At 46.5% G+C, this 16918-nt stretch overlaps 1 protein-coding gene across 1 annotated transcript in view; it reads right to left on the reverse strand.

The window, feature by feature from the left end:
• nfia (nuclear factor I/A) overlaps positions 1-16918 on the reverse strand; it is a 121011-nt gene that overhangs the window by 43548 nt on the left and 60545 nt on the right. The window contains exon 7 of the mRNA XM_056276935.1: positions 12781-12924. Within this exon, the coding sequence (XP_056132910.1) occupies positions 12781-12924 (144 nt within the window). The remainder of the gene's footprint in view (positions 1-12780; positions 12925-16918) is intronic.

Below are 16918 nucleotides of genomic sequence, written 5' to 3' on the forward strand. Positions count from 1 at the left end.
CTTCCCCTCTTTCATTTCTCTCTTTCCTTTATCTCTCTCTTTCATTTCTCTCTCCATCTGTCTTTCCTTCCCCTTTCATTTCTCTCTCTTTCCTTCATCTTTCTTTCATTTCTCTCTCTCTGTCTATTTCCTTCACCGCTCTCTTTCCTTCATCTCTCTCTCTCTCTCTCTCTCTCTCTCTCTCTGTCTCTTTCCTTCACCACTCTCTTTCCTTTATCTCTCTCTTTCATTTCTCTCTCCATCTGTCTTTCCTTCCCCTCTCTTTCATTTCTCTCTCCATCTGTCTTTCCTTCCCCTCTTTCATTTCTCTCTTTCCTTTATCTCTCTCTTTCATTTCTCTCTCCATCTGTCTTTCCTTCCCCTTTCATTTCTCTCTCTTTCCTTCATCTTTCTTTCATTTCTCTCTCTCTGTCTATTTCCTTCACCGCTCTCTTTCCTTCATCTCTCTCTCTCTCTCTCTCTCTCTCTCTCTCTGTCTCTTTCCTTCACCACTCTCTTTCCTTTATCTCTCTCTTTCATTTCTCTCTCCATCTGTCTTTGCTTCCCCTCTTTCATTTCTCTCTTTCCTTCATCTTTCTCCATCTCGCTTTCCTTCATCTCTCTCTCTCTCTCCATCTCTCTTTCCTTTAGCTTTCCTTCATTTCTCTCTCCATCTCGCTTTCCTTCATCTCTCTCTCTCTCCATCTCGCTTTCTTTCACCGCTCTTTCCTTTATCTTTCTTTCATTTCTCTCTCCATCTGTCTTTCCTTCCCCTCTTTCATTTCTCTCCATCTCTTTCCTTCATCCTCTCTCCATCCCTCTCCATCTCTCTTTCCTTCATCTCCCCCTCTCTTTCCTTCATCTCCCCCTCTGTCCCCTTCATATCACTCCATCTCTCTCTTTCCTTCATCTCCCCCTCTCTCTTTCCTTCATCTCCCCCTCTCTCCATCTCTTTCCTTCATGTCACTCCATCTCTCTCTTTCCTTCATCTCCCCCTCTCTCTTTCCTTCATCTCCCCCTCTCTCCATCTCTTTCCTTCATGTCACTCCATCTCTCTTTCCTTCATCTCCCCCTCTCTCCATCTCTCTTTCCTTCATCTCCCCCTCTCTCCATCTCTCTCTTTCCTTCATCTCCCCCTCTCTCCATCTCTCTCTTTCCTTCATCTCCTCCTCTCTCCATCTCTTTCCTTCATGTCACTCCATCTCTGTCTCCATCTCTCTTTCCTTCATCTCTCTCTCTTTCCATCATCATCTGTCTTTCCTTCATTTCTCTCTCCCCATCTGTCTCTTTCCTTCATTTCTCTCCATGTCTCTTTCCATAATTATCTTTCCTTCGTCTCTCTGCCTTTCCTTCATCTCTCTCTCCTCCATGTCTCTTTCCATCATCTGTCTGTCTCTATCCTTCATCTCTGTGTCTCTCCATCTGTCTTTCCTTCATCTCTCTATCCATCTGTCTCTTTCCTTCATTTCTCTCCATGTCTCTTTCCATAATTATCTTTCCTTCGTCTCTCTGCCTTTCCTTCATCTCTCTCTCTCCTTCATGTCTCTTTCCATCATCTGTCTGTCTCTATCCTTCATCTCTGTGTCTCTCCATCTGTCTTTCCTTCATCTCTCTATCCATCTGTCTCTTTCCTTCATCTCTCTCCATGTCTCTTTCCATAATTATCTTTCCTTCGTCTCTCTGCCTTTCCTTCATGTCTCTTTCCATCATCGCTCTGTCTCCATCTGTCTGTCTATTTTCCCACTGTCACTCCCTCTTTCTTTCTGTCTTTCTCTGTTGTGCATATGAAGAAGATACTTGCAATCCAGTGGTGGATTACTAAACAATAAAATGAGGAAATGGATTAAAAGGATGAAACGGTTGTTTTCCACTAAGGACAGGAGGTGCAGAAGAGGAGGAATGAGGAGCAGAACAAGGAGGGGGAGGAGGGGGAAGTGTAGAAGGAAGCGCAGGACGAGCGAAGCTCTGCTAGTTCTCCTGCAGACAGTGGTGAGGAGCTCTGCAGGCGTTCAGGAGACGCAGAGAAACTGATGAGGAGGAACCACTTCTGCTAGAGCTCGTTTGTTCACCTCCTCTGAAATATCAACGTGTTCTCGTCCCACCACATCGTAAATGGACACGGTTGACAAAATGTTGAAATGATGCCAAAAATCTCCTGGTGAGGATGTCCGGGTAGCATAGCGGTCTATTATGTTGCCTACCAACACGGGGATCGCCGGTTTGAATCCCCGTGTTACCTCCGGCTTGGTCGGGCGTCCCTACAGACACAATTGGCCGTGTCTGCGGGTGGGAAGCCAGATGTGGGTATGTGTCCTGTTCGTTGCACTAGCGCCTCCTCTGGTCTCTGGTCGGTCTGGGTGCCTGATCAGGGGGGAGGGGGAACTGGGGGAATAGCGTGATCCTCCCACGTGCTACGTCCCCCTGGTGAAACTCCTCACTGTCCAGTAAAAAGAAGCAGCTGGCGACGCCACGTGTACGGGAGGAGGCATGTGGTAGTCTGCAGCCCTCCCCGGATTGGCAGAGGGGGTGGAGCAGAGACCGGGACGGCTCAGATGACTTCTGTCTGTAGGGACGCCCGACCAAGCCGGAGGTAATACAGGGATTCGAACCGGTGATCCCCGTGTTGGTAGGCCACGGAATAGACCACCACGCTACCCGGATGCCCTACTGTTGTTGTTTTTAACCTGACTACAGAATAAACTTCCCAGGTGTTAAAATAAAGACTGATTGATTGATTGACTAACTGACTGAGTGATTGATTGATTGACCAGTGTCACTATATGGTGCTGTGAGATGAGAATGGGCTCAAAATATTCCAGAGGACCACCAACAGTCCCTCAGATGAAGCCTGTTGGCCTGTTTTCACTTACGTAACATAGCTAAAATTCAGTCTTTCCGGTCTATGACTGGTGTCCATGGCTGACGCAGAGACTCTAATACATGCATGTGTTTCATCCAGACTTGATCACTGTAATGTTCTGTTCTCAGGTCTGCCACATGCTGGTACTAAAAGTCTTAAGATGGTTCAGATTGCTGCTGCTAGAATCCTAACTAAATCTAGGAAATTTGACCTTATTACACCAATTCTTGCCTCCCTTCATTGGCTTCCTGTCCATGTTAGATCAGAATACAAGGTGCTTCTGCTGACTTATAAAATCCTAAATGGGCTTGCCCCATCTTACCTGTCTGATCTCCTTAAACCTTACATGCCATCTCGAGCTCTTCGTTCTCAAAATACAGGGCTCCTGTGTGTACCCCAAGTTACAAGAAGTCAGCTGGTGGCAGCAGGGCCTTTTCCTATCGGGCCCCGTTCTTGTGGAATAACCTGCCTGCTGCCATCAGACCATCAGAGTCTGTTGAGTCTTTAAATCCAAACTCATCTTTTTACCTTAGCCTACAATTAGTTGCCTTTAAGTTGAGTGCTTCACAACCTGTACTGCATGGTGGGTCGGTTCCTGTCTCAATGAATTTACCAACCACTGTTCTGCCCACGAGATTATAGAGTATAGATTAAAGAGTATGGATTATAGAGTATAGATGATCGACTATTGCAAACTGTTCTCTTCTCTCACATGTCTTTTCTCTCTCTCTGGCTGATGTCTTCTCCTTTCTCTTCTCCTGTGTGTGTGAATGGTGTGATGCGAGTCTCTCTTGTGTGCACGTGCAGTCTGTCCTCCTCCCAGGTCTCAATGGTGATGCTCGGGTCCTGGGCTGTTCCGGTGCCATCTGGACACTGCTTGGCATCCTCCTCATCATATTCTTCATATATTTTATAATTCCATTATAATTGTGTTATCTTCTTTCAATGCTGTGTTGTGCAAATTGTGTAAACACAACATCCATTGCATGTTGTCCATCTTGGGAGAGAGATCCTCCTCTGTTAATCTGCCTGAGATTTTTTCCTATGTTTTCTCCCTGTTAAGGTTTTGTTTAGGGAGTTGTTCCTTAGCCGATGTGAGGGTCTAAGGACAGGATGTTGTGTTGCTGTAAAGCCCTTGAGGCAAATTTGTAATTTGTGATATTGGGCTATACAAATACCACTGACTCGATTTAAGCAGTGGCAGTTTCTCAAGGAGGCCAAGGAAGCCAGGCATCCCTGTTTTTTCAGACTGTAGTTGTCATTTTAATAAAAATACTTATAACAGTTTTGGTTACTCTTCTGTGCTGTCACTGGTATCTCTTCCCCATTTCTCGTTTAGTATTTACAATGAGTGAAAGAGCACAGCTTCAGGAGTCTTCAGGCCACGTACTTCACATACAAGGGGCAGTACTATAGGCAGAGGCATGAGTGTGCTATGGGTTCCCCAGTCTCTCCTACAGTGGCTAACTTGTACATATAGGAAGTGGAAAAGAGACTCTGATGTCTTATCCAGGGACACCACCTAGCCACTGGTTCAGATTTGTGGACAACACCTGGGTTAAAATTAAATCTCAGGATGTAGCACATTTCACCAGGGAGGATGTGAAAAATTACAGGTTAGCCTTCTTACACTGTAGGGGTGGGACTCTGGGCACCTTTCAATTCCGATTCACAGGGCTATGATGCGATTATAAAATGATTATTGATGCATCTTGATGCATCAACATTTTTGATTTCTATACGCGATTTATTTTTTTCTCACTGTGTGACTACTTGCTACTTTTAAAACATGTTCCACCTGCAGCTGACGTCTGTTTTCAGCTTGTGACACAGCAGACTAAGTAGCCTCTGCTTCTCCTCAAGCTGGTGTTTTGCAGTGGCGCTGCGGTGGAAAAACATGTTAACAGGTCTGACCCAGGCCCAGTAGCCCAGTAACACGTAGGCCCAGGCTGAGGCCTAGTAACACGTCTGACCAAGGCCCAGTAGCCTTGATACAGTGGGCAACTTGAGCGCTTGCTGAGATGCCAGATTTAGAGCGTGGGCATAACATCTCACATGTAGGAATTTACCCAGTTGAACAGCAAGAGTCATGTTGGGGGCGTTATCAGTTACTAAAACTACATCTTTGGTAGTGAACTGCCATTCTTCTGCTACATTCTGTAACCGCTCAGCCACATTTGCAGCCATGTGGCTCTCACACATTGCTCTTGTTTGGAGCACATGAGACACAAGCTGCCAGTCATTGGTAATAAAATGCAGTTACGATGACATAAGATTCTGTAGCAATGGATAGCCACGCATCACATGTTATTGCTATCCTACCCACTTTCCTCAGCGATTCCATGATATAGTGATGGTATTGCTGTGTCGTGAAAAAACGTCGAGATGGGATGTTGTATCTCGGCTCCAAAGTGTGCAGTATAGCATGAAAGCCCTGGTTCTCAATCACTGAGTAGGGGTGCAAATCGTTGGCAATAAAAGTTGCGATCGACTTTGTGATTTGCTTCGCCCCTCCCAAGTTCGGTGGAAGCTTTGATACCACTTGTTCTCTGGATGGCAGCAACTACAACCGGCTGTTTTTCCTCCAACTCCAGGTTGAAACGTGAAATATGGTTTCTCGTGTTTGCTGTGTTCCCAAAATATCTTATTTTACTTAGACACAACTTGCATACAGTGTGACTCTTGTCCTGGTCCCTTTTCCTTTCAACTTCATAGAAGCCAAAATGCTTCCATAAAGCCAGAGGGTGCCAGTCGGTTTGTATCCAACTTTGGTTGCTCGCGCTCAGCCATCCTCACCAAAACTGAAGGAGTAGCCTAGCTTACAACATAAACACAATGCACATGTTTTATGTCCGTTACGTTTCACCATCCAGCTGGTTCAGCGGCAGCCGTAAGGAGTGTACAGCCCAGTCAAGAATTGAGCTTTGAATTTCCGATTATTGAGTTTTCTGCATCGAGACAATCTTTTATGAGAGAATCTCGATGCATCTAAGAATTGATTTTTTCCCTCCACCCCTATTAGACTGTGAAATTGCAATTGGTGATGGGGGACATTTAATTGTTGATGTTTACCGTTACCAACACATACTGATCAGTACTTAATGTTTGACTCTCATCATCCACTGGAGCACAAACTAGGAGTCATCAAGGCGCTGGACCACCGAGCTGACAACGTCCCCGATGACACAGCGGCCGGGGAAGGAGAGAAATCCCACATTAAACGGACCCTGGTTAAGTGTGATTATCCTAACTGGGCATCTGTCAAAGCCAGGAAGATGCTCAAACAGTGGAACAGCCAATTGAAGAAAGAAGGACAACAGCTGTCTAAGTGTAAACCAGTGGTGATTCCATATGTGGCGAGGGTGTCAGAACAGTTGAAACACGTATTTTCAAAACACCATGTCTCAGTTGCTTTCAAACCCCAAAAAATGCTGCACCAGAAGTTGGTCCACCCCAAGGATCGTGTCCCCCGGCACAAACACAGCAATATAGTGTACGCTCTTAAGTGCCGGGAGGATTGCCATGACTTGTACATCAGGGAAACCAAACAGACGCTGGCACAACACAGGAGAGCTAGCATGTCAGGCCAGGACTCCAAAGTCTACACCATCTACAGACCCAGTGGCCACTCTTTCAAGGATGAGGATGTGCAAATCCTTGAAAGGGAGGAATGCTGGTCTGAACAGGGAGTCAAAGAGGCCATCTATGTGAAGAGGGAATGATCATCCCTGAACCGAGGGGGCTGCCCAAGAGTACATCTGTCACTATCTTACAATGCTGTGATTGCAACTATTCCTAAATCCTGTGGATAGTACACATGGCCATTGAAACTCCAGTTAATGGTCACGTCCATATTTGCATATGAAACTGATTGTTGGTTTGGGTTGTTATGCCACTGTATTGTTTATAAGGGCGGGGATACCTACAGTCAGTTGAGATGAGTGATGAAACGTTTCTGTCAGTAAAAGTGTCCAGATGAATTGATTCAACTTCTTCGATTTTCTTACCTGAATTATTGAGCATAATTAAAGACATTCCACAAATATAGTTAATGTAAGAGTTGCAAAATAGTGACACATTGTTGTGCGTCGTCTCTGCAGTTCGTACTAGCTAGCAAGAGGGGTGAGTCAGTGAACGAGTTAATGGAGATGAGGAGTTGTCACCCCCGACTTAGTAAAAAGAATCGTTTGTTTCGAACCATTCTTTCATGACTCGCACATCACTAATTCAAAGTTTATGACTAAGTTCACTGAAGACTTAACTGTTTGCAGCTTTCTCAAGAACCGCTCATCCAAACTTCACAGTCAGCAACACAACCGCCAAGTGTGAAGTCGATAGAATGAACAGCTGTCGAGAAAATCAAAGGACACATATACAGACAGAGACTCCTTCCATTTCAGTCAGGTGTAGCCTGATATTTTATGATGTGAATGTAAAACTTTAAACGTCATCTGACAGAGTTTGTGAACAGTGATGGACTGGCCATCGGGAATTTGGTCAAATGCCGCAAGGGCTATGGCCGACATTCAGAATGACTTGTTACAGTGTGTGTGTGTGTGTGTGGGGGGGGGGGTACAGTGCATCCGGAAAGTGTTCACACCCCTTCACTTTCCCCACATGTTGATATGTTACAGCCTTATTCCAAAATGGATTAAATTCTATTTTTTTCTCATCAATCTACACACAATACCCCATAATGACAAAGTGAAAAAGGTTTTGTAGGAATTTTTGCAAATTTATTAAAAATAAAAAACTGAAATATTGCATGTACATAAGTATTCACACCCTTTGCTATGACATTCAAAATTTAGCTCAGGTTCATCCTGTTTCCACTGATCATCCTTGAGATGTTTCTACATCTTGATTGGAGTCCACCTGTAGTAAATTCAATTGATAGGACATGATTTGGAAAGGCACACACCTGTCTATATAAGGTCCCACTGTTGACAGTGCATGGCAGAACAGAAACCAAGCCATGAAGTCAAAGGAATTGTCTGTGGACCTCCGAGACAGGATTGTATCGAGGCACAGATCTGGGGAAGGGTACAAAAAATGTCTACAGCTTTGAAGGTCCCGAAGAGCACAGTGGTCTCCATCATTCGTAAATGGAAGAAGTTTGGATCCACCAGGACTCTTCCTAGAGCTGGCCGCCCAGCCAAACTGAGCAATCGGGGGAGAAGGGCCTTGGTCAGGGAGGTGACCAAGAACGTGATGGTCACTCTGACAGAGCTCCAGCGTTCTTCTGTGGAGATGGGAGAACCTTCCAGAAGGACAACCATCTCTGCAGCACTCCACCAATCAGGCCTTTGTGGTAGAGTGGCTAGACGGAAGCCTCTGCTCAGTAAAAGACACATGACAGCCCGCTTGGAGTTTGCCAGAAAGCACCTAAAGGATTTCAGACCATGAGAAACAAGATTCTCTGGTCTGATGAAACCAAGATTGAACTCTTTGGCCTGAATGCCAAACGTCACGTCTGGAGGAAACCAGGCACCTCTCATCACCTTGCCAATACCGTCCCTACAGTGAAGCATGGTGGTGGCAGCCTCATGCTGTGGGGATGTTTTTCAGCGGCAGGAACTGGGAGACTAGTCAGGATCGAGGGAAAGATGAATGGAGCAAAGTACAGAGAGATCCTTGATGTAAACCTGCTCCAGAGCGCTCAGGACCTCAGACTGGGTCGAAGGTTTACCTTTCACCACGACAATGACCCTAAGCACACAGCCAAGACAACGAAGGAGTGGCTTCGGGACAAGTCTGTGAACGTCCTTGAGTGGCCCAGCCAGAGCCCAGACTTGAACCCCATTGCACATCTCTGGAAAGACCTGAAAATAGCTGTGCAGCGATGCTCCCCATCTGACCTTACAGAGCTGGAGAGGATCTGCAGAGAAGAATGGGAGAAATACCCCAAATATAGGTGTGCCAAGCTTGTAGCTTCATACCCAAGAAGACTTGAGGCTGTAATCGCTGCCAAGGGTGCCTCAACCAAGTACTGAGTAAAGGGTGTGAATACTTATGTACATGCAATATTTCAGCTTTTTATTTTTAATAAATTTGCAAAAATTTCTACAAAACCTTTTTCACTTTGTCATTATGGGGTATTGTATGTAGATTGATGAGAAAAAAAGGAATTTAATCCATTTTGGAATAAGGCTGTAACATAACAACATGTGGGGAAAGTGAAGGGGTGTGAATACTTTCCGGATGCACTGTATATATAGGGATAGGCTCCCTAGATGGGATAGGCTCCAGCATTCCCACGACCCTGACAGCAGGATAAGCGGTGTAAGTGGTGTGGATAATGGATGGATAATGGATGGATGGATGGATATATATATACATCAAGTTCATAAAGTACTTGAACTTGAACTATATATAGTCTTTGATTTATTTTTTCAAAATTACGAATAAACACATTTCCCATGAATCTCCTTGTTGCAACGCAACGTAGTGCAAATGTTGGTTGTATGTAGGCTATGCCTCTGCAGCAGAACGCGTAACAGTAGTCCAGCTAGCTCTAGCTAAGGTGGAAATGTGTTTAAGAAAATGAATCGTGGTACTAAACGGGCAAAAGGCGGGCTGAGAAAAAGAGAGAAAATGCAAAGAAAGCCCTGCTGGTTAAGGGTGAAAAATGTGTTTGTTTTTGAAAACCGCAGCGGGTAATGTCAGCAGTAGGCCTAATCTCCCTGATGGTGCTGCCACTGCTTTAGCTGCGGCAGCAACATGGATGTCAACATGGATGAAGAACACACTATCACAGGAGAATTTGGAGGCCTTCATGATGATGGCAACTGAGCAAGACATCCTGATGAAGCGTGACTCTGACGATGTGACTGACAGGATTGGAGAGAAAAGCAAACTTCTGCGTAGTCTTAACTGCATGAAGGTAAGACAGTTTATATTATAGGCTGTACTGTGGCTGTGCAGGTCTTGTCAGATGTTTTGGTGTAGCTTCTATTATGTGCTGTGGCCATCCGGTGCTCTAAATGGCTGTAGCCTAGTATATGGTTATGCGCTTGTCACAGTGTTCCATTTTTCTACGGTTGGAGCTTCCTTTCATAATACTGTTTACATCTGTATTACAGAATTTAAGCTTTCTTTTGTGTTGCATTATAATTCAGCTATAAATGTAATTTGATACCACTCAAGCAGTGTCGGCCTCTCTGTGTTTAGTCTTCTGTAGCCTGTTTCTTCTAATACGAACTGTTTTCCTCTCACTGACTGGTGATTAACACAAAATTACGTTAGACAATTTATTGTAATAATTTCATTTATTTATTTATGATTCATTTATACTTGTTTATTTCCTCTTCAAATAACGATGTTGACAAAACGATACCTGTGTTGGCTGTAAAATGCATGCTACAAGGTTACAGTTTCATTTAACAGATGCTTTTATTCAAAGTGATGTGCATCTGAGAGTTAATACAACACAACAAAGACTAGTCAGGGGACAACGACGCAAGTAAGTGTTAAAAAACTGGGTTCAGGTCCGGTAGCACATAGGTGTCAACAGGCAGTGTACAAAGGCAATGCATAAGGAGCATAGAAGCGTTTTTTGTTTTGTTTTTTTGGCTACAGTTATACTGAATATACTGTGACTATCCTAGTAACAGCCCCAGTATTACTTGGCTAAAGGTGTAGTGGAGGTTGGTGCTGGGTTTGGAAACAAGGCCGTTGGGCCAGTATGGGTTGCATATCCCAGGGCTGTTTCTTGATCCCAGTCCGTCACTGTTACGCTTCTTATATTTATTATGGAATCTGTACTGTGCATCTGAGTAACTGGGCAATGTGGTATAGTGTATATTTTGTACAGCAAGAACTAGTGTGTGCAAGTCCTGCATCTGTATGATACCGTCCATCCATCCATTATCCAAACCGCTGATCCTGCTCTCAGGGTGGTGGGAATGCCGGAGCCTATCCCAGCAGTCATTAGACAGCAGGTGGGGAGACACCCTGCCAGGCCATCACAGGGCTGACACACACACACACACACACACACACCCCTAGGGACAATGGCCAATTCACCTGACCTACATGTATTTGGACTGTGGGAGGAAACCGGAGCACCCGGAGGAAACCCACGCAGACACGGAGAGAACATGCAAACTCCACACAGAGAAGGACCCCCAAGGTTGGACTACCCCGGGGCTCGAACCCTTCTTGCTGTGAGGTGACCTGTACGTCAGGTGAATCGGCCGTACTAAATTGTCCCTCGGTGTGAATGTGTGTGTGTGTGAGAGTCGGCATTGTGATGGACTGGCGGCCTGTCCAGGGTGTCTCCCCGCCTGCTGCCCAATGACTGCTGGGATAGGCTCCAGCATCCCCGCGACCCTGAGAGCGGGATAAGCAGTTTGGATGATGGATGGATGGATTCATCTTCTCTGGTCAATGTGAAGTCATGAGTACTCGCACTTACAGCCTTCAGAAAGACACTGCTGGTTTAATCCCAGCGGCCTGATTTAACAAACTCTGATCTGGACCTACTTTAACTCACGTGTGTTCTCTCTGTTGTCCCTACATGCTGATCACAGTCAAGTTAAACATGTGGGTGCAGATTTGAAAGCTGTCTCCGTTTCGTTTTTAGTATTTCAGATCGTCGTAGTAAAACCGTCTGTATGAACTCTTGATCAAAGCCAGTGTCCTGTCAGTCTGAGCAGAGCGGTTCATCAGGATTATCAACAAGATTATACCCATATTCACTCCAACCAGTCTGCTGTAGTGCCAAAACACACACACACACACACACACACGTTTATTTATCATTGGGGCTGAAAATGTATGTTCGAGTCAAAATTTCCCCAAACGCTGAAATTAATCATGATCTCAACCCTAAAAATGAACTAAAAATAATTAAAATTTAAAGTGATACTGACATCAAAATTTGAAAATTCCTACTGATAGGCTGTGTTCCGAGTTGGGATGTGACCACGGAGAAATTCAGTGGCCAAAACAGCGCGTCTGCGGCCACTCGAGAGAGATCTGTGATTGACTGTAGATGGTGTCCAGTGACAAATTGTGCCGGTGGATACGTAGACACCAGTCAGTTTGCATATAGGGTGTGTCCGTAGCGAGATGCTATAAAACCACAGAGAAGCCGTTCTTTCACCCCCTCCTGCTAGCTACTTGGCTCGAGTTTGTGCTATTTTGCTGAGCTTTACTATCGATCTTGCTACGACGTATTGCCATCTATCTATCTATCTAACATTTATTTGTATCATCGAACATATTATTCGCCAAGTTGTATTGCACTGCTGTGCCGTAGGCCACCACCATGCCATAGTCGCATGCAAAATGCATGGTCACCATGCTGTGGTCGCATGCAAAATGCATGAAAAGACAGTAGCCAATAGCTTTGAATTCATAAAACCACACATATTTTCGGTTATGATTCAAACTCCCAATGTTAAAAAATGTGTTCAGAAAGGGCATGTCAGTCTCTCTTTAAACCTAACCTTTACCCCTGACCCTGAGCCTAATTCTAATGCCTGAGTTTAACACTAGAGCTAAGCCTAACCATAACTGTAACCCAAGCTGTCAGCTTAAGCCTTGGTCTAACAGAAAGTTGGTTCAGACTTTGACTATCTTTATGAGGACTGTGGGTCCCTGTGACACACCCACCCGCACACGCGCGCACACACACACACACACACACACACACAATAAAACTGCCAGAGTCCTACAGGTGTCAAGACCAGCCCAGCTCCTCGTCCTGAGAGTCTGACCCTGCTCCGCCTGCCAGGTATTGATGGAGGAGGAGGTGTGCATGCGTGTGTGTGCATGCATGCGTGTGTGTGTGTGTGTGTGTGTGTGTGTGTGTGTGTGTGTGTGTGTGTGTGTGTGCAGGAGTGTCTGGGGTGAGGTGGTGGGGGTGGAGGTTTAATTACCAGCGAGGAGGGGTGCAGTGGGGGTTTTGTGGGGGAGGAGAAGGGGTGGGACCTCACCTCGAGCCCCGGTTATGACAGGCCGGTGGTGGTGTGTGAAAGCCATTCGTGGGGAGGTGGAGGAGGAGGAGGCGGTCTGTGGAGGCGCGGGGCTGCTGAAACCAGACCTCTCTGACTTCTTTAGAGCGCCGGGCGGAGACATCCCTGGCAAGAACCATGATGAGCGCGTGTCAGTCAGGAGTTTAGTTTTTTTAATATTTATTATCATGAAAGTCTCAATCCCCCCACACACTGGAGGGAAGGGAGTGACAGGGGAAGTGGGTGGGGGGGCTACAGGGCTGTTAAAGGGACTTGGCTCAGAGGGGTGGGGTGGGGAGGTGGTGGTCTAACTCTCAGGAAGGGAGCCAGAGAAAAGCAATGTGTGTGTGTGTGTGTGTGTGTTGGGGTAGGATGGGGTAGGATTGGGGGAGCTGGGGTTCTTGAAAGGTTTTAAGTGCTCCTTCTAAGTCAATGTCAAACTATTGGTAGTATCACTTTCACATTTTCCAGTTGTTTTCTATTTGCTGACTGTTGATCCATCCTGGGCACCTGAAGTATACAAAAGTTTAACTCTGATTAGAAAATCGTCACCGTCACTTTTTCTCTCCAGTGCAATCAGAGGAGCAGAGGGGCGGGCTTTCTCAACCAAACTGTCTGCAAGAAAACCAGCCTGACCGCAGCGTCTGTCAACTGCTCTGACTCTGGAAGAGCTGCAGTAATGCTCTCATGCTCAACAGGTTCAGATGTTCAAACAACAAGAAGAAGTAACAAGAAGTCAGATGTGTAGACTTGTGTAAGCTACTAAGCTTACTGCTGACACTGACATACAAGTGATTGACAGGTGACTATGACCATGTTAAACCATGAACAAACAAGACCACAGCCCAACGACCTGGTGCTGTGGCACCAGCAGGTGGCGCTGTACAGCCACACAGAGCTGTGCCACGACACATGTCTGAGCAGACGGATGAACCCATCTGACAAGATGTGTGTGTGTGTGTGTGTGTGTGTGTGTGTGTGTGTGTGTGTGTGTGTGTGTGTGTGTGTGTGTGTGTGTGTGTGTGTGTGTGTGTGTGAAGGTGAGTGGGGAGGGAGGTGTGGTGAGGAGGACGGATGGGGGGTGTTAGAGAGACAGATGAGAAGAAAGACAAGGTAAAGGTTAGTATTTACACAGTATACACACACATTCACATGTCTCGTTTATTCAAGTAAAGCTGAAGTGAATCCTTCCAGATGTAACTGGAGCTTCACTCTCACACCAACACAACCCCTCACATGCCAGCCTGCAGTGTGGACTCACATGCCAGCCTGCAGTGTGGACTCACATGCCAGCCTGCAGTGTGGACTCACATGCCAGCCTGTAGTGTGGACTCACATGCCATCCATCACATGCCAGCCTGCAGTGTGGACTCACATGCCAGCCTGCAGTGTGGACTCACATGCCAGTCTGCAGTGTGGACTCACATGCCAGCCTGTAGTGTGGACTCACATGCCAGCCTGTAGTGTGGACTCACATGCCAGCCTGTAGTGTGGACTCACATGCCAGCCTGCAGTGTGGACTCACATGCCAGCCTGCAGTGTGGACTCACATGCCAGCCTGCAGTGTGGACTCACATGCCAGCCTGCAGTGTGGACTCACATGCCAGCCTGCAGTGTGGACTCACATGCCATCCATCACATGCTAGTCTGCAGTGTGGACTCACATGCCAGCCTGCAGTGTGGCAGTGTGGACTCACATGCCAGCCTGCAGTGTGGACTCACATGCCAGCCTGCAGTGTGGACTCACATGCCAGCCTGTAGTGTGGACTCACATGCCAGCCTGCAGTGTGGACTCACATGCCAGCCTGCAGTGTGGACTCACATGCCATCCATCACATGCTAGTCTGCAGTGTGGACTCACATGCCAGCCTGCAGTGTGGACTCACATGCCATCCATCACATGCTAGTCTGCAGTGTGGACTCACATGCCAGCCTCCAGTGTAGACTCATATGCCAGCCTGCAGTGTGGACTCACATGCTAGTCTGCAGTGTGGACTCACATGCCATCCATCACATGCTAGTCTGCAGTGTGGACTCACATGCCAGCCTCCAGTGTAGACTCACATGCCAGCCTGCAGTGTGGACTCACATGCCATCCATCACATGCTAGTCTGCAGTGTGGACTCATATGCCAGCCTGCAGTGTGGACTCACATGCCATCCTGTAGTGTGGACTCACATGCCAGCCTGCAGTGTGGACTCACATGCCAGCCTGCAGTGTGGACTCACATGCCAGTCTGCAGTGTGGACTCACATGCCAGTCTGCAGTGTGGACTCACATGCCAGCCTGCAGTGTGGACTTCTGATTGGTGGAATGGAGGACGTACTCAGCTGGCCCCACCCTTCACATTCAAGCCCCTCCCTTCACACTGATCTGTTCATTCTCACATTTTAAAGGGTTTAAAAGTCTAAGCCAAACGGGACCACGGCATGTTGGTGAACACTGTGAACCCACAGCATCTGTTTATTTATAAAGGCAAACGACCATCATCTTCACATTATCTCTCTCCTCTAAATATATATATAGACACACACACACACACACACACACAGAGGCAGAAAGACAGAGAGAGAGTGAGAGAGACACACACAGAGACAGACAGAGACAGAGAGAGACAGACAGAGACCGAAAGAGAGAGAGACACACACAGACAGACAGAGACAGTAACAGACAGAGAGAGAGAGACATAGAGACACAGACAGAGACCGAAAGAGAGAGAGACACACAGACAGACAGAGACAGTAACAGACAGAGAGACAGACAGAGACCGAAAGAGAGAGAGACACACACAGACAGACAGAGACAGTAACAGACAGAGAGACAGACAGAGAGAGACAGAGAGAGAGAGACATAGAGACACAGACAGAGACCGAAAGAGAGAGAGACATAGAGACACAGACAGAGACCGAAAGAGAGAGAGACACACACAGACAGACAGACAGAGACAGTAACAGACAGAGAGAGAGAGACATAGAGACACAGACAGAGACCGAAAGAGAGAGAGACACACAGACAGACAGAGACAGTAACAGACAGAGAGACAGACAGAGACCGAAAGAGAGAGAGACACACAGACAGACAGAGACAGTAACAGACAGAGAGACAGACAGAGACCGAAAGAGAGAGAGACACACAGACAGACAGAGACAGTAACAGACAGAGAGACAGACAGAGACCGAAAGAGAGAGAGACACACACAGACAGACAGAGACAGTAACAGACAGAGAGACAGACAGAGAGAGAGAGACATAGAGACACAGACAGAGACCGAAAGAGAGAGAGACATAGAGACACAGACAGAGACCGAAAGAGAGAGAGACACACACAGACAGACAGACAGACAGAGACAGTAACAGACAGAGACAGTAACAGACAGAGAGAGACAGAAAGACAGACAGAGACACACACAGACACAGAAAGAGAGAGAATATTCTGAAAATCCTGATCGTTTCCCATTAACACACAGTACCATGCATGCAACAGAGAGGTCTTTTTCTTTGAGAGTGTGTGTGTGTGTGTGTGTGTGTGTGTGTGTGTATTTAAGAGGTCATTAGAGGAAAACTAGTGAAGGCAGAGGAGAAAGAAGAGGAAAGTGGAGAGAAAAAGTAAAAGAAGAGGGCTGATTGGTTCAGCCTCCAGCATCAGAGATAAAACTGCGATGAAGAGGATGTAGCGATGAAGAGCGATGGTTGGGAAACAGAATCACAAACCCCACTGTGACTGGGAGAGCTGTACATGGGAGTATGGGAACGTACTGTAAGAACAGACCCGTACGTCTGTCCTCAGCGTCATTCCTCTGACTGACCGCCTTTGGAAATCAGTGTCTGAGGCAAACCGGGTTGAAACGTGAGTCTCTACAAGCCGACTTCCTTCTGGCAGAACCCTAATGGTTGGTAAAGACTGATGGACACACTGACCAATCAGCCTCCTCCACCATTAAAACACCTGATGACTGAAGAAGGTTCCAGGAGTACAAAACACCACAGCAACCTGCCTTAAAACCTCAGCACATGTTAAAGCTATAAATCCAGCTTTCAGAAACATCACACAGAACGGGACGCCAATCCCAGAATGCCTTGAGGCAAGGGAGAAAGGAAGTAGAGAAGATGAAAGGCTCCAG

This window comes from Lampris incognitus, chromosome 3 (assembly GCF_029633865.1).
Source record: "Lampris incognitus isolate fLamInc1 chromosome 3, fLamInc1.hap2, whole genome shotgun sequence".
Lineage (NCBI taxonomy): Eukaryota > Metazoa > Chordata > Actinopteri > Lampriformes > Lampridae > Lampris > Lampris incognitus.